The 24,027-nt window shown below is 35.9% G+C and overlaps 1 protein-coding gene across 4 annotated transcripts in view; it reads right to left on the bottom strand.

Annotated features, from left to right (window-relative positions):
• Positions 1-6,228: 6,228 nt before the first annotated feature.
• G3BP2 (G3BP stress granule assembly factor 2) overlaps positions 6,229-24,027 on the bottom strand; it is an 80,469-nt gene continuing 62,670 nt past the window's right edge. For 3 of the 4 annotated variants that reach the window (XM_045789733.2, XM_045789723.2, XM_045789741.2), the window contains exons 2-12: positions 23,903-24,021; positions 21,389-21,470; positions 20,430-20,603; positions 19,006-19,096; positions 17,900-18,002; positions 16,985-17,165; positions 15,904-16,002; positions 11,561-11,663; positions 10,230-10,358; positions 9,564-9,682; positions 6,229-9,147 (exon numbers count right to left, since the gene is read on the bottom strand). In XM_045789733.2, the coding sequence (XP_045645689.1) occupies positions 8,875-9,147; positions 9,564-9,682; positions 10,230-10,358; positions 11,561-11,663; positions 15,904-16,002; positions 16,985-17,165; positions 17,900-18,002; positions 19,006-19,096; positions 20,430-20,603; positions 21,389-21,470; positions 23,903-23,997 (1,449 nt within the window). In that variant the 5' untranslated portion in view covers positions 23,998-24,021 and the 3' untranslated portion in view covers positions 6,229-8,874. The remainder of the gene's footprint in view (positions 9,148-9,563; positions 9,683-10,229; positions 10,359-11,560; positions 11,664-15,903; positions 16,003-16,984; positions 17,166-17,899; positions 18,003-19,005; positions 19,097-20,429; positions 20,604-21,388; positions 21,471-23,902; positions 24,022-24,027) is intronic. The other variant, XM_045789751.2, reaches the window with a different exon arrangement.

The following is a 24,027-nucleotide window of genomic DNA, read 5'->3' as shown; positions in this document are numbered from 1 at the left end:
CTGGCTATAATGAAGATGACTACAGCATGATCTTGAAGCCACACATTAAAATTGGTAGAGCCTTCATTCAACTGTGTTCCTAAATGACTAAGTGGGGGAGGGCCAGACCACTGGCCTCTTCACTACCACTCCATTTTTTATAAGGTAAAAAACTATTGTTTGTGCCATTAGACATTTTGGGGTCTATTTATTATAGCAGATAGCCCCGCTTAATTAATTCACTACCTTATTTGACCTCTCAGCAGCATTTGACACAACTGTCTATTCTTTCCTTTTGAGATAAACTCTTGAAACTTAGCTTTCCATGACACCTGTGTTGCTGTGTTTTGTCTCCCTCAGCTTCCTTTGCAGGCTTCCTGTACTAGAACCCTGAATTTTAAGAGTATCTGAGGGCTCAAACCTCAGCCTCTTCTCTTCTGTACACTTACTTCCTAGGTGATCTCTCATCTCATCCAACAACTGCAAAGACCTATACTGGCCACTCATAGCACTAAGCTCTTCTCAGAGAATTCCAAAATCAAACCACCTGACATTTCTTCCTGGCTATCCAATTGTCATATGAAACTTAACACTGCTAAAAGAGAACTGTTGATTTTTCCCTCCACAATCTACTCTTGCTCATTCGATATCTCAATAGAGTACAGCTTTCCACCCAAGTTCCATAAAAATCCCAGGGACCATCCTTGAATATTCTTTTCCTCACATTCAAAATCTAATCCATAATTAAGTCTTCTAGGTTCTATCTCCACAATATATCTTATTAGCTATTTATCACCATCTTCACAACTGCAACCCTAATCAAAGCCACCATCACCATCACCATCACCTGGTACCCCTTCCTGACAGGTTCCACACTAATTCAGAGCACATCACCTCCCTGTTGAGATCCCTACAATCCCAGTACGAGGGTAAAATCCAAACTACAAGGCCACCCACAATTTAGCTCTTATCTCTTAATATCTGCTGTTATGGCCCCACTGGCTTTATTGCCCTCGAACATACCAATCTTCCAAACACAGAGCCTGTGCCTTTGTTCTTCATTCTATTTGGAATGTCTCCTACCAGATCTTATCATGGCTGCCTTCTCTTAGTTTGGATCTCAAATGTACCTCTTCAGAGAGGGCTTTCATCACCACCCTCGGTAATGATTACACAACAGCCCATTTCTTGTCACTATTACATTCTCCACTAGTTTTGCCCTCTGTTAGCCATGTGATCTTCGAAAAGTAACTAAACCCTGTGCCTGAATTAACTCTTCTGTAAAATAAACCGTACTCTTCCTTATAGGATTACTGTCATATTGTGCCCAGGACTTACCGGGACTGAAATTACTTATTCAGCACCCAAGATGATTTCTGGCACATACTAAGACTCTGATAAATATTTAGACTGCTGTGTAAATCCTTCTCACTTCTGTCACACATTTGTTATTTAAGTGCCTGCTTTGAAACATCACTCTAAGTCATTTCTGGTAAGTCATCATGCATTGAAAGGTCTCTCACGTCTATTTTCTAAGTCGCTAACCTCATCACCAATATGCAAGAATTTTTTTTACCTCTACAAGCTTCAGTTCACCTCTTTAAAAACAAAAAAATTTAAACTTAATAGGGTTATCAGATTAAAAAATATATGTAAAATGATGGGCCCTCAGAAATTATTCCTTTTTATCAGCTCAAAGACCTGGAGTATTTGACAGCTATTTGATTTCTCAATGGCTTTTTTTTCCCCCAAAGTAGACTCTACCCCTAACGTGGGGCTCAAACTCAAGATCCAGAGTTCAAGAGTCACATGCTCTACTAAGCCAGTCAGGCACCCCTGCCGCTATTTGACTTCTGTTCCCATTCTCTACTCTGCCTCATTACTTAATGCTGTGCTTCCTGAATGTAGTTCCTGATTAAGGGAGCCTTAATTTTAGGATCCATCTAATGCTGGAGGCTGTGATTTTACAATTTGCTAAAATAACCCCAGGATAAAAATGCACTGCATTCAAAGTTTAAATTTCTGGTATTTCAAACTCATTTTCTAAAATTAAATAAATCATCCTTTAAAGCAGATTGACACTTTTGGCTAATGCAGTATTTCAAATCATGTCATACCAGTACGACTGCATATCCTTTCTGAGCTTCAGTCTCCTTGGCTGTGAAATAGATAACGACTTACCTTGCCTAAATATTAAATCAGATGTAAAGCTACCAGAAGTATGACTCAGTTTATCTTCAAATTATATAGAAAACTCATTTTAGAGATAAAAATGGGGTGTAAAGATATTTTACTGGTTACACTATTTTAAAGTGGAAGCATCTGCTTTTCATTGGTATCTTCATGCTATCCAGAACTCGTCATCGTCAATTCCTTTTATCAAACACCTCCTAAATTCAGGTGCCAAAAAATAAGCTAAATCTATTTCCTTCCCTCAGATGTTTAAGTCTTGAATTACAACAGCTTTTTAGTTTTCCTGCTTCCATTCTTGTCCTCTTACCATGTTTTTTTAAAAGATTTTAATTATTTATTTGAGAGATAGAGAGTGACAGCACGGGGGAGGGAGGGGAAAAGAGGGAGAAGCAGGCTCCCTGACTTGATCCCAGGACCCTGAGATCATGACCTGAGCCGAAGGCAGACGCTCAACCGACTGAACCACCCAGGCACCCCACCTACCATGTATTCTTGACCTGGCATTAGTCTATCACTTCCATGTTTAACATTTTTCATGGCTTCCTGTAGCAATTAGAAAAATTCCATACCCTGGTTGAGGTGATCTAATCCCCTTATGTCTCCTACCCCACCTCTTACCATTCTGCCACCTCTTGACCCGACTTCACCAATCCCAGCGTCTTCTCCCTGCTTTTCCAATTTTACAGGCTTTACATTAGCTGGTTCCTCTGGCTGGAGTGCTGGAATGGGAGAACGGGGAACACCATCCTAAAGTTGCCACATGGTGGCTGTGTATTATCTTAATGCTTTGCACAGCATTTACAACTACACTTCTCCATTATCAATAGGGGAGACCAATGGACTTCTCTTATTCACTCACATAACTTCAAAATCAAGAACAGTGTCTGGCACACAGAGGTGGCTCAATCTACACTTTATCAAGCATTAAATGGTTTGTCATTAAAACAATCGTCTAATAGTATATAGGAAAATACATACACTCATGCCAAGGTAATTACAGGGACCATCTACAGATTAGACTACGGGAGTTCATTCTTTTGGATTATCTGTACTTTCTATAATATGCACAGCCATGTTATTAATTGCAGTAAATATACATAAAATTGACTTCATATACTGAAATGAAATAAAAAGGCACAAGCCAAAATTTTACACAATCCTAGACAGCCTGATCTTTTCAGGTCCAGTTTCGCATCAAAATCCAAGAGGGTTTCACTAGCATTCCTGCCTCCTCACCCAAAAAGCCTGTTTTCCCTTGTGTTCCACATACCATTTTATTTCTCCAATTATGCAAGTGAGAAACTCAGAATTCTTTTGATACCACCCTTTCCTTCACCAAGCCCGTCTCTCAAATTCTTTAGACTTCTAACACCAGTACTCTAGCACACTTCAGTACTACCTAGTACCACCAATCCAGCATCGCAGCTCTTGACTGATTTACTGGCAGTATCCATTTACCTGATTGACTCAATTCATCACAGAACTCCTTCAATTTGTTTACTACGTAGCTAGAGATGTTTCAAAATAGAATTACCTGCCCCCACTTGTTAAAATTTTCAATTTCCCATTGCTCTTGGGATTAAGACCAACCTCCTTAAGGCTAGCAAGGTCCTTTATGGTCTGCTCCCTAGCCACCTTCCTAAATATGCACCCACATACTTCTTACAGCCTGAAAGGTGGATAGGAGGGAACCAGAGGAAATTTTGAGAACAGATGAGACTTCAGATATTTCTAGGTTAAACAGGTCAGAAAAATGGGATGTTCATTATTAGAGAGCCAAGCATGCATAAATCACTTAGAGAAAATACATTGTTTTGGACTTCTGAACTTGGAATTTTCTAGGACTTAAAAGAGGTCCGTGGCAGGAAGGATTAAAAAACAGTGGGGGGCACCCAGGTGGCTCAGGTGGTTGAGAGTCTGACTCTTGATTTCGGCTCAGGTCATGATCTCAGGGTGGTGGGATCAGGCTCCAAGCTCAGCAGGGAATCTGCTTCCTCCTTTTCTTCCTCTGTCCCTTCCTCTGCTACTGCTCTCCCTCCCAAATCATCTTAAAAAACAAAAACAAAACACAAAAAAACGTATTTGGAACACAGGATAGGACGACAGCAAAATGCAAGAGAGTCAAAAATAGTAACAGGTAACAATTGCATTAGACCGGCTACATTGTTTTAGATGCTTCTTAGATTAAGTCACTGAGAATCCTCACCATCACCCACCTTACAAATGAGTAAACCAAACACCAAACAAGATCAACCACAGAATGGTGGAGTTGCCATTGAAACCCAGGCTGTTTCTTGACTATTTTACTATATGGAAGCTATTGAATGGACCATATATTGAAGCTAAAGTTGTGCCTGGACTAAATGAAACCAGAGAAAGTCTACCAGGAAAGAGACAGAGGACAGCAGAAGGGATTGGGGGTGGGGTGGTTGGCATGCCTGGAGTTGTGAGGTGATAAGATCAAGTACAGAAAACAAGAGCAGTTAAAAGAATTCTAAGTCACAAAAGTGAAAGAAAGCATTTAAATAGGCAGCCAGCTTTATCAAACTCTTAGAAGAAAAAAAAAATCTCAGAGATCAAGACAAAGATCAATTAATTTGGCAATAGAAGCATAGTAATCTGTTTGCGAATGTTTAATTCTGAATCTGCATTTATAGCATTTTGCCCAGTATTTGGTAATGCTAAGAACACTTTCCTATTCTGAAGCATGTTAAACATAAAATGTGCATATATACATAAACAGATTAGAAGATTTTAGTCTCTATTTGTCAAAAAAAAAAAAACCAAAAAAACCAAAAAACCTCAGAAACTTCATTTATCATTTGGCTTAATGATGTAAATTATTTTTTAACAATTACTCTCTATATGAACCTACTGAAATCTATCACAATGGGAAATTTCTTTCATGTAATATTGTTCACTTATCCAGTAATTTTAAATAATTTAGAACTCTGGCATCAAACTAACCATAATAGTCTACTACTAAATAACTAGAAAATCTTATGGAACACAGAATAAAAAGGGAAAAAAAGGGTCTTTATTCTTCTCTAGTTAAAATATAAACTATGATGAGCAAGTTGTCCTAATTGAAAGGAAAAATATGAACATCTAGCCACTAAATTTTCTTTCACTTGCCACAGACTACATCACATCGTAACTGAAATGGAGCATCTTTGTGTGGCTGAAATGTTCAAATATTTTGTTTCACCTAAGTTTCCTGAACCAAATGATAATATGCTGCTTCAAATTTGGTTGTTTTCAATACAGTGTAGCATATACATTTTATCCCTTCTAAAAAGATGTTTTTCCCCAGTCACAGGTCAAAGTTATTACATTATAATTAAAATTGAAAGTGAATTTACTATACACTTATAAAAATCTTAAGTCTTACTTCCTTAGAGTACGGAAATAATGATTATTCTGGCTTCTCTCCAGTACAGACTTGTGAAGACTGATTCAAGGAATCTTCAAAAACAGTGTTATGAATACATCATCAGGAAAAAATCATTTATAACCATCCCTTTTAACAAAAGAAAAGTCTCAAGTTCTAAAATTACATATGCATTAGGACCTCATTTTTCATTTGAAATACATACTTGCAAACGTGACTAAGTAATTATTTTTCCTTTAATATTCTTTTAGAGCTTGACAAATTTTTACGGTTTCTGAATTGGGTCATGCCTATAACTTCAGATAACCTCAGTCTTCCCATTCCTCTTCTTTCCTTCCGAGACAGGAGGTACAAATCCTTTGGAAACTCAAGTTTTGGTTTTCTTTAAATAAATGTTTGATTTCGATCATTCTCACCTTTCTTAAACTTATTCCCTTATGCTATTCTTTAACTTGTATACCACTTAGCTAAGTCAACTGGGGTACATCTCTAACCATGTTCAAGTTGTACTGAAATGTTTTTAGTTTTTTAGACATCAAATTTCACAAACAAGCAGCAGCTGGTTTTAGAACAATTCCTTATTTTTACTTAGGTTGTATGAAATGCAATTGGGAGAAAATACTTTGGAACACAAACCTACAGATTAAATTAGGGACATAGATAAATGCTGCAGACATCAGTAGTTTATTGTTTGTTTAGTCCAAACACATTCAAAATGGAAACTCAAAGAATACTTTTCCACCTGAAACAATTAAACTAGATTCTACTAGCATATAATGCTTAACACATTACAGCAATAAAGATGGTAATCCATTGTCTTCTATACCTACTAAAGCCAAGATGGTAAAGCCAATTTGGTTGCGATAGTGTCATAAGGATAGAATATTACCATCAAAAAAAAAAAAAAAAATCAGCAAATAACAGTAATGGTCAATGAATATTTTTACTCTGGTTCACTGAAAAGGGGACAAAATGTTAAAAGTCCACAGTACTGCAGGTGAACAATCACCATGTAAACTTCTCCATGTGATGTTTTAATGTTTTATTCATGGTATGTAAAGACTGAAGCTGAATGGCTCTTTACTCTAATTTTCTATTACACTTAACATCTGTCATTACTTTTGGTGCCAGAACACAGTTTTCATGGTGGCAGGGCAATATTGTAGATTGGAAATTATATATATATTTAAAATGGGAAGGAAAGAAATAAGAGTAGAGGAAAAATATGCTATAAAACAAAACAAAACACTGACAATAAACCACTTATTTAAAAGTAGTTTGAATAAAGGCTTCAAAACTCCAAAGTAATTTTCTGGTAAGAACTTCAAGTACTATATATCAGAAAGTGTAAAAGTGTTCAAACAGGAAAAAAATCTTTAAGCCCCCCCCCCCCAATGGAAACTATGAGAAATCTGTGTCCCCAAAATATATGCAATAGTGCAAGACTTTTCCCCAAACATGGAAGACCTCATTCAAGGGGGAAAAAGGACAGATTTAATTTCACTTATATTGCCCAGTACATGAAAAACAAAATATGTGCATCATTTGCTAGTTTACTAAATAGCAAACAGTTTCATAATTCAGATCCAGTTTGCTACTATGTCAAGTGCATTTTTTGTTTTTACTAAGAATGGAGAAGTCTTCCATGCTAACAAGCAGCTTTAAGTGGTCACACTTAATTTACCTCACTCCTAGCCTGAAACATCAGAAACTGTTATGTACCGAATGCTCCAAGCATAAAATTGGATATCCTTTGCCATACTTGCGGTTTACTGGAACTTGCTATAAAGACAGACAATAATCCAGCAGCTACAAACTTTGCTCACAGAATTGTTTAGAGATTTATGTAAAAATAAAAGATGTCGTCCCAGACTTAAATTCAGAGCCACTCGGGTGCTGACATCAGTTCAAGAATTGTGCAAAATGAATGACAGTTCCCTGCCCCCCAAATAGAAAATGCAAACACTTAGGAGCTGCTGTTCTTTTCTCTGAAAATTGCAGTATCCTCACTTCAGGTTTACTTGCCGTTTATGGAATCTGACTGCTTTTAAAAGGTCATAAAAACTGTACATCAAGTTGACTGACTTTTCCAAGCACCTCTCAAGTGATACGCTTCAACGTTCACATTCATGCTAAGGGAAAAGTCAACAAGAGACTGACTCAAATAACTGACTTCCTCCTTCCCTCTCCCTCCCAAACACACAAGACACCCTCCCACAGAGAACACAAAGTTGTTAACTGAAGAACAAAGTAAATAATATGCTAGTCAATTTTACTGATTTTAAAGATACTGCAATTTTTATACACTTCAATGATTTTTCAACATTTTGCAGCTGTTTGGCTTTGCAGCACAGCAATTCATACACTATACTGTACAAAATTACCAGCAAGACTGGAATGATGTATTAATAGAAGGCACCATCATGCTTATTACATTACCAGAGAACAAAAATACAGTAAAGACGATTTTCACTGTACACAGCTTAAAGAAAGGAAAAAGGGAGGAGTGTGTTGAGCAGCCAGCCATCCCTGTACTGAAGAGGGGCAGGTAGAAAAATCTTAGATATGGAGCTACTAAATCTGGTCTAATATTCAAGACCATAGCATTTGAAGTTATGATTTTTGTTATTTAGTTCATAACTAAATGATTCCCTTCTGGAATATACTTGTAGTCTTGTTAAGGTTTATGTGTACACACGCTGGTCACAGCAAGCAGATAAAATGCCCTCATCATTTCACAAACTATTCTCTACTGGAAAAAAAGATGAAAGATCTTTTTCCCCTGTTGCCTCCTGTTGCAGATGTCAACGTTAATGAGTTCAGAGTACCCATTAGTGGATTTTGATGAGTGCATAACAAGTTTCTGTTGGGTTGTATTTTGGGGGGAGCCAAGAAAAAAGGCAAGATTCTCCAATTGCACAAATTGCACTATTTGTGTTTCCAACATTAATAGGCAGAAACAGTAACACTTAAACAAAATGTGCAGCAGAGGATTTTTTTTTTTGACTCAAAGGACCTGAATTCAGTTGGGCATGTCCTTTTAAGTTCATTTTGTTGTAGATAGTTTAAGATATGGTCATTTCTCAGTCCTTAATTCTCCAAGTCTAGATTTATAAATTAACAATGTGAATCTTGTTGTGAAATTGGGGAAATAATGTCCACCTCAATTTAACTGATAACCAAAAGATGCTTTTCACATCAAAGAAATGATCAAAAAGGCTGTGTCACATTCCAAAGCCAAAAAAAAATTAACAAGAATGCAAACACGATGAATAATGTACCACTGCCAAGACTTTGCCAACAGTGGAGCTTCAGCGACGCTGTCCTGTGAAGCGGCCTTCCATTTGCCCGGTTCCTCTTCCAGAGCCAAGTTTCTGTGCCATGCCACCTCTCGGAGGAGGTCCTCTTCCATCCCGGTCACGCATCATTCCACCACCCACTATGCCACGTGGACCACCAGGACCTCGATCATTGCGCCTAATATCCCTGCGATCATCACCACCACCTCTGGTTTCTCGCTCTCTTGCAGCTCTTGTTTTTTTCTCTTCCACATTTAAACGTACTTCCCCACGAAACATAATTGGCTTTAAAAGGAGAGAAAAAGATTTACATGGGCAGGTTAGACAGCAATTATCATGTATTCCCTTATTTACCTAAGTAAGAAAATCCTGACAAAAAACTTCCAGGAAATTTTTAATATGCAATCTATTCCAACCTTCTTCACCACAGCAAATAGTGCAACTTAAAATAATCCACACCTCAAATGGACTGTCATAAGTAATTACTTGTGTGGTAAAAAATTAATAATAAATAAATAAATAATCAAACTTTAAAACTACAAACAAATCTTTATTCTTTGCATAAATACCATTTCTAGTAAACTATTTTTAGCTTCACCATTAGGAAAAGATCTTCTATGGCTTTAAAATGCACCAAATCAGTAGTACATACAATTGGAATAATAAAGTCTTGAACTATGTACGCCCTTTCAGTCACTTACTTTTGCAATTAAGATTCTCTGAACTGGTTCAGAGTCATCAAAAACCACAAAACCAAAGTTTGGAAGCTTTCCCCCAACACCCTTGGTATTGATGCGAAGTTCCACAACGTTTCCAAAACCTGTGAAAATATATTACACCAAGGGTTAAATATTTTAATAGAATACTTCGCAGCTTTAATTGTTGAAGAGAAGTAATCTACTTGAACCATTTCAAAACAAAAGATACAAGCTGCTACATCCAGTGACAACCAAGGCACATTCACTCATTTGTCATTCACGCAAAGATGCAAACAACTAGCCTGGCTGCTTATTTTGTTACTCTTCTTCATTAATCCTCTCCAAAGGAAAGTTACCTGCATGGTTTTACAAAAACAATGATATTTTCTATTTCTGACTTATATTTGCCAAAAGAATCCCATCCCCAAATTTAAGGCTGAATCAGCTCTTGCTTCTAACCTCTACAACTAGGTCAGTCAACACTAAGTACAGTCATGGGGAAACATCTAATATAACCTTCTCCTCCCTTCTGATCAATTAAAGTGATTGGTACTTGGAGACCCACAGTTTGTAGAGAGATAAGCTTTTTAAAAAAGTTCTAATTACATTATGAAAAAAGCTCTATTCCCCCTTGCTTAATGTTCCAATAAAGCAAAATAAACTACTCACTCATGAAGAACTCTTTCAGTTCATTTTCATCAATATCATGTGGCAAGTTACCAACAAAAAGTTGATGACTGTCTGGATAGCGAATTATTCTACGGTTGTCAGATTCATTCTGCTCAATATCTCCTCTGCCTGAGAAAAGGAATAGGATATTAAAGTTTAAAATGTCATATAATAACTAAGCTTAAAGCAATGAATGTACAATAGATATTCCTGTTTTAGTTTAATAAGATAGTGAGCTCCTTGAACAGAGGTGGAAGTGCCTATTATTAGTAGGTTAGTTAGAAAACAACATGACACTAAGTGTAAAGTCAGGGTATTGACTAGATTGCTAAAGTACCTTCTTCTAGATCTACTGATCTGATTATATGAAAGTCCAACATTAGTACAAATGTTCCTCCTTAACACCAAACTCTTGCCATCACCCAGGAACCAAACAAATTTCAGATAGTGAGATATATCTGTTCTAAATATTTGTTTAGTATTTTGAGGTTTGCAAATAAATCTTTGGTTGTATGAAATTATAGCCAAATCAGTAAATTTAATAGTAATATCTCATTTAGATAGCCTGTATACATAATATGCTCAAATTTATATAAAAAAATTTATTTGATCCTCCCAATAACACAAAGAACAAAGTGAAGCATATAAGAAAGGCATCACACAAGAAAAGTTTGTGTAATAGCTAAATGGCATGAGAAGCTCATATTTTAAGGGTCTCACCCAAGACCATAAACTCAAGCAGTAGCAAAGCTAGGATAAACCCCAGTTCCCATGACTTCTGGTTTAGTAACACATCACTTTATTTTACTTCTGTGGGAAAAATTACATATGCTATTAATAGATACTATCTCCCACCTCCTCCCAAAAGCAATCTAAACATACTTATAGAATTCAAATAGAGGTGCTACATATATTAGCTAACAATGGAAACAAGTCAAAAATCATGGCAACTTACTTAATACCTAAGACAATCAAAATAAGAAGAATCAGGGTGTGCTTATTGTTTATCTGTGAAGAGATAAGAGTGCTAAGTAAGACAGTAGGTTATTGGCAGCTCGGTTTTGAATTCTTAGAACCAGTGACAATAACCAAATAAAATCTGTCTCAAAATTTTTACACCTTCAAAATACATGTCTCCATGGCATGTCAACTAATCCTCCCCTAAAAGTCAGTTGTTCTGCCCCAGACTGTATTTTAGCAAGTTACTTAAACCTTTAAGAAATTTTGTATTGAAAGGAACTGTATATAAAACACATTATAGTATTTTAAGCATAGTCTTTTCCAACTGTCCAAGCACTAAATGCGAAAGACCACAGAGGTGGCTGACTGACCTGGTCTTGGTCCCCTAGGAGGGAAACCAGGTCGTTCTCTAGGTCGTTGTTCACGCACACGAGGTGGCTGAGACTGAACTTCTGGTTTAGCTTCAACTCTTGGCTAAAATACAAGGGAAAAAACACATTATAAAGAAACTCATTCCATAGGAGACAAAACAACTCAATCAATTACCAGCAAGTCACCAGCAGACATAACAGTAATTTTAAGTTTAGAATATTTTTAACATAGTGTCCTATGTATGTGAAGAATAAATTTTTATAAAGATATTCTGTACCAATCTAGGACTGTAGGGTAGGTTTGTTTTCCCATTCAAGGATATGTAACTCAAAATAAGCTGCTTTTTACAACCACATTTTTTCAATAAATTTACATCCACATTGAGACAGCATTAAAGGTACTGCTACAAAAATCACAAAAATGCAAGATGAGCCACTCCATGTAAATGCATATGCAAAAGAAACAGCCGTTTTTATTTTAGACAAAATTATGACACATACTTTCTAATTATCTAGCTGTGCCCTTCAAACGTAAGTGCTTAGCCAATATCTTCTAAACCCTACCCCACAAATAAATCTTAAAACAATGGATAGTTCAAAATACACAATTTAGCTTACTCTAGCAACTAAAAAATCCTACCTTTAAGTTAAAATTATATAAACAAGATAGAAACATGTATAAAACACCTCAGAATCAAGGAGTCCTTTAGCTCCCTATTGTTCTTCCTTATGGGAAAGGTAGGCAATTATTTAAGGACTGACCCCAACAATTTTCTTTAACTGCACCCCGGGGCAGGGGCAGGAGCAGGCAGGGAGTAACAGGACATTTTAAGATGACTTCCAAAAATTTCTGCTAACTGCTGAATTACACACATATAATTAACTATTTTAAGACAAAATAACATCTGCATCTGCTATTACCTTTTCCTTAATACAGTGGCATTTTCAAAATTCCCATACTCTTCAGCCATCTATTGCCCAAATATTTATGGTCCAAGGAAGAGACAAAATACACCTTCAAAGAATGCTGAAAACACTCAGCAGGATATGAAGAAAATATCCTCAGAGTCAGAAAACTAGTGATTTCAGCCCTGTCTTTATGTCTGATCATCTCTGAGGACCTCAGTCCAGCCAGTGTCTCAAACTCTTTCATCATTTATATAACTGGAATATCGCAACTTACAAGGACAAATTTTGATATAAAGAATTATGTTTCTTTCAAAAATGACAATTTACTGTAAAGGCTTCACCCACTGTAATCAAAAGGCATCTTAATTTCTATCCTAGCAGTTTTTAACAGATGTCTATCTCTTTCCAAGTTGTGTTTCCATGAACATTTTCCATTTCCCTCAAGATCAAGTTGCTTCCCATGTTCTAGAACTTCACTAGTTAAAAAAAATAAATTTTTTAACTCTCTCCAGTTTTTTCAATTATTTATATGTATTTATTCCTCTAAGGACTGTATCTTAATTCATTTCTACAACACCCAAAAACCAAGCACAGTGATGTTAGGTATAGATGTTCAGTAACTCTTGCGTCATTTAAAATTAAATTACATTTTTTAGTTCTTTAACATGTAGGACAATGTTCTATGCCTGACAAGGGATCCTATGTTATAACTCTGAGACCATTGCTATCTGTATTTGGAGTTTACCACTATATGGTAATTTGACCCATATGTGATGTCTAAAAAAGGCAGTCATTTATGAATTTCACTAAGGGGGCCTAAAAGCAACAATTTACTAAGTATGAACATAAAACAGAATTGAAGAACAGATGTGCCCTAACAAAGTTTGATGAAGCTAGTGTGTTTAGAAAATTAATAAAAACAGCAAAGGTACCTTTTAATCTACAAATTTCAGAAAAACCTTAGACTCACTGAATCCAAATGATATCAAAGAACTTAAAAGGTGTCCTCACTGACCTAATTTAAATTTTTTTCAAAACTGATTACCAAAACAAAAATAACTACAAGTAGCGAAACAGAAAAATTCATCATCCTTTAGGGATTTAAAATTAAAAACAAACTTAAATAATTTCCAATGTCTTTCAAATAATTCATATCGCGATTTAGCAACCTGACTTTAAGATATTTGACGATGCCAATGCAAAAAAAAAAAAAAAAAAAAAAAAAGGACCAAAGATGTAACAATATTCCTTTCAATAACTGATTAACACGTCACCTAAGCCAGCTGCGCATTTATAGTTCTTCAGGCTCAACTTCATGATTAGAACTATTTACTCCAATAAGATAAAATGGTTAACACACCACATACTGCACTTTAGAGCCTTACAAATTAATTCCATGCAACCAGAAAGTCTGCTCAGGTGACAAATTCCACAAAAGAAGGTCAAACAGAATATGAAATAAAAATGGAACCATCAAATCAAACCAACGACAACAGGTAAAACCACAGTAACTTCTTCAACTGAACATATGCTAGTTAAACTAGTCAATTTCCAGACAAACCCTTTTCACCAAGAAATTAACTTACCTACTTCTAAGTTAATTCCTACCAATACACTAAATTAATTCTTTCATTAAACTATGCTAAAAGTGTTAAGGAAATGGATATACTATACCAAAGTAATAAAACGGAAAGACTTATTGAGTGGAAAAATCATGAATCCATTCTAAATATAGCCTAAAAAGATCAGAAAGGGTTTTTTTTTTTAAGTTTTATTAATTTAAGTGATCTCTACACCCAATGTGGGACTAGAACTCACAACCCCAAGATCAAGAGTTGGATGCTCTACCGACTGAGCCAGCCAGGTGCCCCAGAAAGTTAAGGTTTAAACTGTACATGTTTAAACATGTCTTAGTATAAGGTATGGGTTGGAAAATACAATCTAGTCTCCTACAATTTAAAAAAAAATAACTTCAAAACTAAAAAAAAAAATTCCCCCTAGGCAAAAGGATAGGATTTAATGTAATTAAGACATGCCTTAAATATAGTACTCCTCTTTGATGTAAATGGAGATACATTCCCCTCCAAAGGGCTAAGAAACCTATAGGTTTACATGAGTCACAAAGGGACTCTGGTGTCTAACTGCATGAATTCAAAGCTCAGCCCTATGCTATTTATACAGCTGTCTGACCTTAGGTTGAGGTACTCTGGGCCTCAATTTACTCATCTGTGAAACAGGAATAGTAACAGTAACCACCCTCACAGAGTGACTGTGGGATTAGAGGAGAATGAATATAAAGTACTTTGAACAATGCCTGGCACATACTAAAGGCATAATAAGCATTAGCTATTTTAACTTTTAACTAGCAGTAAGTTTAAAATAAATGTAGCCAACACTCAGAAGATGAAGCAACAATCCAAAGGATTCCAAATGCAAATCTGATAGGAAATCAAGGATTTTGAAAGAAAATTCAGAAGTCACTCATCAAGTCTTCAGAAGGGGTTGAAAAGCACAACCAATACTTGACAAATTTTCTTCACTAAGAATTCTGGTTTGTGATCTGACATTTTTCAACATTTCCTGAATGTTAACTGAAAAAAAAAGGTATCTTGAGACCATGTATTCTTCTATTATGTAGCTATGTGTACCAACACCATAAAGACTGTCTAATGATTATTACTTTTTTGAAACCTCAAAGTTTCACCGTTTAGAGCATATAAGAGGCGTATACAAATAATTATATATGCACTAACCATTTTAAATGTAAATTTTCTAGTGGAATAAAGTCTGACTCAAAATGTAGAAAAAAGAATTGAATACCTTTTAACTGTACTATAAATTTAATTATAATTTAGTTAATTCTAAACTACACCTAATAAACACATCAGGTAGCCAGTGTCTTATTATCAATGTTTTTGAAAGCTCTGAAATGGGTAAGATGACAAACAGATGAAAAGCAGAATACTGGAATGATCAGTTAAGTGAACACTACAGTCATAAGTTGGTACAGGCTTCAATTAAACAGAGTGAACCACTTACAGACTGAGAGCTTAGGCAGTGTATTTTTAAAAGTTTTCTATTTTTTTTAAAACAGTGATTTTTATAATGCCATACTATTTTGTGTCTTTCCCTAAAATATTTCTGCTAAATAAATTTTAACTTTAAAAGGAATTTTTTTGTTATTTTAAGAAGCCTTTTAAATGACTCACTTTATCTATCAAACCAACTTAATGTGTATTTCACACCCAAACCCCAAATACCACCTATGCAGATGATAGAGATTTGGCATTTAAAGTGGGTGCACTGACATTTAATACAATTTTTTTGTATATTTAATCCATAATTTCTGATTGACTCAATTAAAGAAGTATAGAAAAGATAAGCAATTGGCAATGTAACAAGGATACAATCCGATGTGTTCACAGATTGGTTACCTGTGAGACTGGTGCTTTAACATGGGGTGGAATTCCAGAGGAAGAAACAGTACCACTAGGAGGCAGGTTTTTACTGGTCACTGAAGCCCAGGAGAAAGCCTGCAGGAAATGCAACAAACCTAGACTACTAATCATGGAAAACCACCAACATTCCTACAGGGAAACTTCCAAATATATATTTTCTTTTCATTTCTAAACTATTATTCTATATTGGAGGACTCCTCAAAAAAAAGGCACACACACACATGCCAGTCTATGTGCCAGCTTTCAAAATCTCATTATGCAAGATTATTTGTTTTGTCTGATCTACTAAATAAATCCACAAGCAAAGTTCCTATTTGCTCTAAGGAGATGAGCAATGGCAAACAAAACCACTACCTACACATGCTAGAAAAATAAGAACCTAATAGAACCAATTTCTTTCCCCTTTTGGGGGAAGATAAGGTGTGTGATGGTGTTGAGGGGAAGGACAGGAAAGAAGAGAGTACTCACTGGAAACTTTAACAGACATTCACAAATTGAACAAGGAATCTCCTCTCACTACCCATATATACTTTAACCTTCTACTTTACAGAAAGATAAAAGATGTTTTAGGTAGGCTTAAATGGTACACTATGGGTGTCACTTATCTTTCCACGACAGTTTAATTGGTGTAGTAAGAAAATTGCTCCCATTTTAACCAGAAATAACGGGATCTCTTCTTTTAATAGGCCAACTTGTTTAAGTTGGGAAATTTCATGACTCCAGTTGCATCCGTGCATAGAGGACTTACACAGAATGGAAGAGCGACTCTCAGCTTTATACATGGACTCAAATAATTTCATGTAAAACGAGACTAAACACTGCATACAGATAAGGATTAATCTTAAGTTTCACTCTTAGGGGTATCTGGGGGGAGGAGGATCGTGAATACAAAGACATTTCCTCAGGATTGCAAAAACCCCACAGCTTTCATATACATAAAAAAGCATAGTTTACTATATTAAGCCATTTAACATAAAAGAACAAAGGTCATGCTTCATTAGCGGTACCAAATGTGAAAGTGTGCTGTTACAGGCCTAAAAAGTTCCTCTGATCTAACCTTTGGTGGTTCCTGTGGCAGAGAAACAGGTTCAGCAGGAGGAGGAGAAGTAGACTTCTCCTCCAACTCTTCTAAGTTCTTCTCCTCCACTTGTGGCTTTAGTTCTTCAGTCTTTGTTTCAGATTCTGGCTCAGGCTCAGGTTCATGAGAGGATTCTTCCAAAGGCTCCTCTATGCCATTACTATAATAAAATATTTTGGTCATTTTTCAGTATGAGTGAAATGATCAGTTCTAATAAAACAAAATGTAGTACTTCTCTAATGGGCATAACTAGTAATAAGCTGCTTTGAAGCAAAAGTTCAATAAGAACTAGAAGGCTGAAGGGAATAACAGTCTTAAGCAGCATTTCTTTAACCCCGCCATTTTTTTTTTAAAGATTTTATTTATTTGACAGACAGAGACACAGCCAGTGAGAGACGGAACACAGGCGGGGGGAGTGGGAGAGGAAGAAGCAGGCTCCCAGCAGAGGAACCTGATGTGGGGCTCGATCCCAGGACTCCGGGATCATGCCCCGAGCCGAAGGCAGATGCCTAACGACTGAGCCACCCAGGCACACCCTAACCCGACCATTTTTAAATGGAATTACTAGATTACTAAAAATGTTTACTTCAATACTAACTATAAATAACCCCATATTTATAAAAATAAAATAAAATGCTGTGTTGTCCCAACTATTCTGCATTATCAGTAAGTAAACACTGTTTTGGGCAAAACCATGTTCAATTTTTTATGTAAATAAAACAACTCTTTCCAAATTTCTTGCCCTTATATATGATATATATATATATATCAAATACTGGCCTGACAGGTAGCTTTATCAAAAAGTCACTTCTAACAGTAATCCCAGGAACAAAAACTACCTAGCAACTACATTAGAGTCTAGACCAAATTTGGCCTCGCAAACACTATTCTTACGCCACAGGGTGAGCTTCATAGTAACCACTATCAGCATTTTCTTGCACAGGTTCTGGAGATGGTTGCCTTTCTTCTTGCTCCTCTTCTACCTCATCTTCTGATTCTGACAATACAGAACACACATTTCTTTTTTAAGAGACTCAACAAACAATTTCATATGCATATTTTTAATGTTTAAGGAAGTGATATGATAGTTTTAAAAACTGACCTTTTTCTTACAAGGCACTCAAATGCAGTATTCCCTGTTCTCTTAACAATTGAAAAGCAAGATGAAGTTTGATATTTACTCTGTTTTTATTTTTTTTCAAGATTTTATTTATTTGTCAGAGAGAGAACATGTGCCGGAGTGAGCAAGAGAGTGAGCACAGGCAGGGAGAGTGGCAGGCAGAGGCAGGCTCCCCGCTGAGCAAGGAACCTGATGCTGGACTCCATCCCAGGACCCCAGGATCATGACCCTAGCCAAAGGCAGACGCTTAACCAACTGAGCAAGCCAGGCATCCCTTATTTATTTAAATAGGCTCTATGCCCAGTGTGAAGCCCAATGTGGAGCCCAACGCAGGGTTCAAACTCATGACCATGAGATAAGACCTAAGCCAAGATCAAGAGCCAGACACTTAACTGAGCCACGCAGGTGGCCCTATTTTTAAAAATGATCTATTAGCAAGAAAAGGAAAGGACAGGAAATAAATGATATTAAGCCGTAACTCAGTTTCCTATGTCACATCTATTCAATAGCGTGACAATGAAAAGAAAATATAATACATGAAAGATCAGTAATTATGATATAGCCCAAAAACTGAAGGCCAACAAAGATATATTAAATAGAAAAGAGCTAGCTTTAAACCAGCATAATTCCATTTTTATAAAAATAATTATTGCTAAGGATGGGATCCAACAAAATTCTATATAGGCACCAAACTCTTGGCTATATATAAAGGATGTTACTTTCTATGTCTGATTTTTATATGACGTCATACAATGAACAGCTATTTCTTTTTAACAAAAAGGACAAAAGAGGGTTTGACTCAGGTACAATAGAGGCAAATTTAAGTTTCATACTTCTCGTGTTCTTTAAGAGTACTGATAGAAGCCTATCTTAACCTCACCTTCATCAAGTTCTGGTTCAGAATCACCAAATACTTCATCTTCATAACGAAACATATCATTGTGAACATAAAACTTATTTGGAACAGATCCCTACAGGAAAACAAAATCCAAATATTCCATTAAATACTCATAAATGCGGAACTGCATAAAAAGAACAAATTACACGGCATATGCACTATCTATTTTAACACTATAGAAATACAATGTAGACTAAGTATAATTTTCTAAAATTAAACATGCTATGTTAATATAAAGTATACTATAGAAGATCATTCAAATAGTGGAACTAAGGAATGGGTACTCAATAGAAGAGAACCAAGACTAATTATAATTAACAAATGAAACTGCCATTTTAACACATAACTTACTAAATAAGATACTTTTTATATTTCTATAATCTTAATAAATCTATCGATACATTTGTATCAGCAGACTTTTTACTTCTAAATAAGCAAAGTGAAAAAAATAAAAAAGGCAAAGTATGTACACACAAAGCTCAAATTACAGATGACCCCTGAACACAGGTTTGAACTGCACAAGTCCACTTAACACATTTTTTTCGATATAGTACAGTACGGTAAATGTATTTTATGTAATACCATTTTCCTTTCTCTAGCTTACTTTATTGTACGAATACAATATAGAATTATAGAATACATATAAGCTACAAAACATGTGTTAATCGACTATTTATACTATTAGTATGGCTTCTGGTCAACGATAGGCTATTAGTAAGGTTTTTGAAAAGTCAGAAGCTGTACATGGATTTTCTTTCTTTCTTTCTTTTTTAAAGATTTTATTTATTTATTTGACAGAGAGAGAGACATCCAGCGAGAGAGGGAACACAAGCGGGAGGAGTGGGAGAGGAAGAAGCAGGCTCTCAGCAGAGGAGCCGCTATGGGGCTCGATCCCAGGACCCTGGGATCACACCCTGCGCGGAAGGCAGACGCTTAATGACTGAGCCACCCAGGCGCCCCTGTACGTGGATTTTCTTTCTTTCTTCTTTTTTTTTTTTTTTAAGATTGTATTTATTTATTCGACAGAGATAGAGACAGCCAGCAAGAGAGGGAACACAAGCGGGGGGGGGGTGGGAGAGGAAGAAGCAGGCTCATAGCGGAGGAGCCTGATGTGGGGCTCGATCCCATAACGCCGGGATCACGCCCTGAGCCGAAGGCAGACGCTTAACCGCTGTGCCACCCAGGCGCCCCTGTACATGGATTTTCAACTGCACAGAAGGAAGTTCGGTGCTCCAAATCCCTGCGCTGCTCAAGGGTCAAATGTTCATCAATGGGTTCAATACCAATTTCTCAAGTTTAGCCACATGCATATCTACACCTGTAAGAAGAAACTCTGGACACTTCAAGCAACTAATAACCACCAAATAAAATCATACAAATGAAACGTAAGTGAAATGAAAACTTACTTCAGGAGCCAGAACAAAGGTTTGCATAAACTTCCTCTCTGGCTGTCCACTATTAGATAGCAAACCCATGACCTGGACAACTACTCCATCACTCAAGGTTGCATGAGCATCCACATGACGAATTTTAGTATGACATTCACTGAAGTTCAGAGATAATACTTTGTGGTGTATATCCTTTAATAGAAGAAAAGAAGGAGGAAATACAAACTGTTGTGATACTTCATTACTTAATACAATAGAGCTTCACTGATTTTCTCACAACTCTAGAATATTAACTACATAATCTTTCTGCCTCATTTGAATCCTTTCCACCAAGATATGCGTTACTCCTAGGTTGATGTTCCTAAACCACCATTTTCAACACGTCACAGCTCGATACAAGAGATCACTATGGCTATCTCATATTAAGCAATAACACGGGCTTTATATAGCTCTCTCCCAATACTATTCTGTATTAAGCTTTTAATCATTCAGACAGACTGTGTTGACTACTCCTTGACCTCACAGCTGATTTTACTTTACTGGGTTTGCTGGTGCCATTTCTTCTACCTCTAATTTCCTTTTGTAGGTAAGGCCAAATTCTGTAATTCAGCATCTAGCTGAAGTCCCATATCTTCTGTAATGTCATAAAGTACATATATTTCTGTGCATTCCTGTAACATAAGGTTTAGTTCATATTTGTATAACCTTTATAGTTCTCAACTGTTTCATGTATAAAATACATCAATGATAGATAATTTCCTATCTTCTCCTTTGTATCCAATCCAGTGTTAACACCCTGTTTCAAACAAAATGGATATTTATAAGAACTGAAAGCTCATTTAACAACTACTGTAACGTAAAATTCTAGTTACAAGTCATTCAGGAAGAAATCCATAGGCACAAAAAGGCTATTTTCAACTACCTTAACACACAAAAAAAGGAATAAAATCTAAAATGTGTATGAAATTGATACTTACATTTTGGCCATAAACAGCCTCCTGGGGCTTTCCACTAGCATCTACTCCACCATGAACATAGGAAGAATTCCTGCCATAAAACCTATAAAGCCAATGATAATTGATTAACATTCAATTGTCAAGAGAAGCCTAAAGACGCAGTAGAGTTCTGGTATAAAACAGACCCACTTTCATGTCTGGCTTTGTCACTCAATAGTTGTAAAATCCTGATAAAGTCACTTACAGTTCTTAAGTTCTGTTTCCTTGGTTATCAAACACAATAATAGTAACTACTCCATAGGGTTGTTGTAAGGATTAAATGAGTAATGACAGAATTCTGGCCTGGCACACTGAAAATACACTCAAATCACTTGCAATTCTCATCTAATTCCCATCACATCTATTTTTTGAATTGGAAGAATGAGATATTCAAAATACATTCTAAATACTGATGCTGTAGTAATTGACCCAGTTTTCCCCTTTAGATACAAAACTCAGTTCTCTAGATTTGTTTGGGAATCAGATGCTATTTAACATTCTACTCAAAGTTCCAAATGATTACTAATTCCAAAAGCTTAGATTAAAACAAGTTTAGTTAGATTTACAATAATTGAAATAATTCAGAGACCAAATAAGAAAATCTACATTATTTCAGTATTTGATATCTCATTAATATTTCATACTGCTCTTAAGTACATGATAAATTAGCATTTCTCAGGCATTATCTAAAGCAATTAGAATATCTTTCTAAATTAAGGTTATCAAACATGCAAAATTAATTTTCTCATAAAGAGAACTCAGCTCCTATTGTTAATGAAACATGTAAGACTTCCTCTATGCCAAGCAATGTTCTCGGTGCATTACATATATTGATTTATTTACCCCTGCCCTAACAACCTCATGAAATAAGCACTATTATGTAAATGAGCAAACTGAGGTTCAGAAGAAATTAAATTAACTCTAAGGCCACACACTAATCAAGTGGGGTAGCCAAGACATGAACCCAGACAGTCTAGATCCATAGTTCATGTTTTTAACGACTACCTGTATTTTTAAGTTTACACTATTTTCTTGCACGTACCACTGGCAAACATGTTAACTACCAATTTTCCAGAGGATAAGTTGGCTGTTAAGTGTAGGAGAAGCCTTAGAAATAATTATACCTTTGATTAACAATTCTACTTCTAAGAACTTATCTTAAGAAAATAACTAGAAAGGTACACAAAGATGCATATATAAGGATACTGATCACAGTTTAACAAGTGAAAAATTACAAACTGATTTCCATTAAAAGGTAAATTGGTTACATAAGCTACACATAAAACAGAAGCTTACGGGTTTTTTGGAAAATGATGGTGGACAGCCCTATTGTCACTACAAAAAAAACAAAAAACAAAACATGCTAATACCTACGTTATATAAAGACTAAATTTCAGACAAGGAAAGGCCCTATAGTTCCATTCTCCCCTCCCCACCCCAAACTCCTCTACCTACATTGTCAACAAGAGCATCTTTTATTTCTATAGTTAGAAAAATGTACAGGTATTCACTTTTGGATTTTTTTTTTTTGAGGACGGTATTTGTTATAGAAAAATGTTTTATGGAATAATAGAAGACATATTGCAAAATCTAACTTTAGAGTGCTCAGCATACTTATAAAGAGAACCTAGCTAAAAGAACATAAGTCCTTTTAACAGCTTTCCCCATATGAAGTGGCAATGACTTATCCCTTAACTCATGTGGCTGGTGTGTTCCATAACAAATACTTGCAAAACCTAATCCTTATAAAAGTCTCATTTATCTTTCACCTGCTAAAATACACAGGAAGAACAAAAATTATAAATACTACTCACAATACAAATCAATTTCATTTCAACTTCTGGAAAAAATAAGCTTACAGATGTCCAACTCCTGCCAAAATAGCAAACAAGGCTACTACTGCTGTTTTACCAAGGAATACTATTTTGCAGATCAATCAGAAGAAATTTTCCCAAGTATAATCACTTAGATGATTCATTTTCTAACACTGCTATAAGGAACTTAAAAATCAACTAATGACTGCGATTTCAAATTGCAGACTAGAACCCATTAGTTGGTCAAGTCCAAAGTTTATTTAAATGAAATACAAAATACTGAAGGATGTAATTGTGTACGTTCTGTACACAGATATGAATGTGTTATATATAATAGGATATGATGTGAAGCATTTTTCTACTGTGGATTTCACTTTTTTTTTTTTTTTAAAGGAGTAAGCTGGGCATGGAGCCCCGTACAAGGCTTTAAATCACAACCCTGAGATCAAGGCCTGAACTGAGATCAAGAGCCGGACACTTAACTGACTGAACCACCCCAGGCACCCCTGTGGATCTCATTAAAAACTTGCAAAAACGGTTTTAGCCATTAGACAATTAAAATATTGGTTATGATTTGCAAAGAAAGAATCAGAACATGAAATAAGAAAGACAAAATACTATGTAGGCCTATTCAAGAAAACAAAACTAAATAAAAATACTAAATAATCCATTTAGAATTTACCTGTGTAAATATTCTGGAGCTTTATTCAGCAAAGTATAATATTGCCTCACAAACTCCCGCCCTACAAGCAGCGGACTGGGCTTCTCCATAACCATTTCTTTGCTGCACAATGTCAAATGCTAAGG

The sequence above is a fragment of the Ursus americanus genome, chromosome 8 (assembly GCF_024610735.1).
Source record: "Ursus americanus isolate L20-20 chromosome 8, mUrsAme1.1.p, whole genome shotgun sequence".
In the NCBI taxonomy this organism is placed as follows: Eukaryota; Metazoa; Chordata; class Mammalia; order Carnivora; family Ursidae; genus Ursus; species Ursus americanus.
Note: the sequence above shows the minus strand (reverse complement) of the source record. Positions and strands in the feature narration are given on the sequence as shown.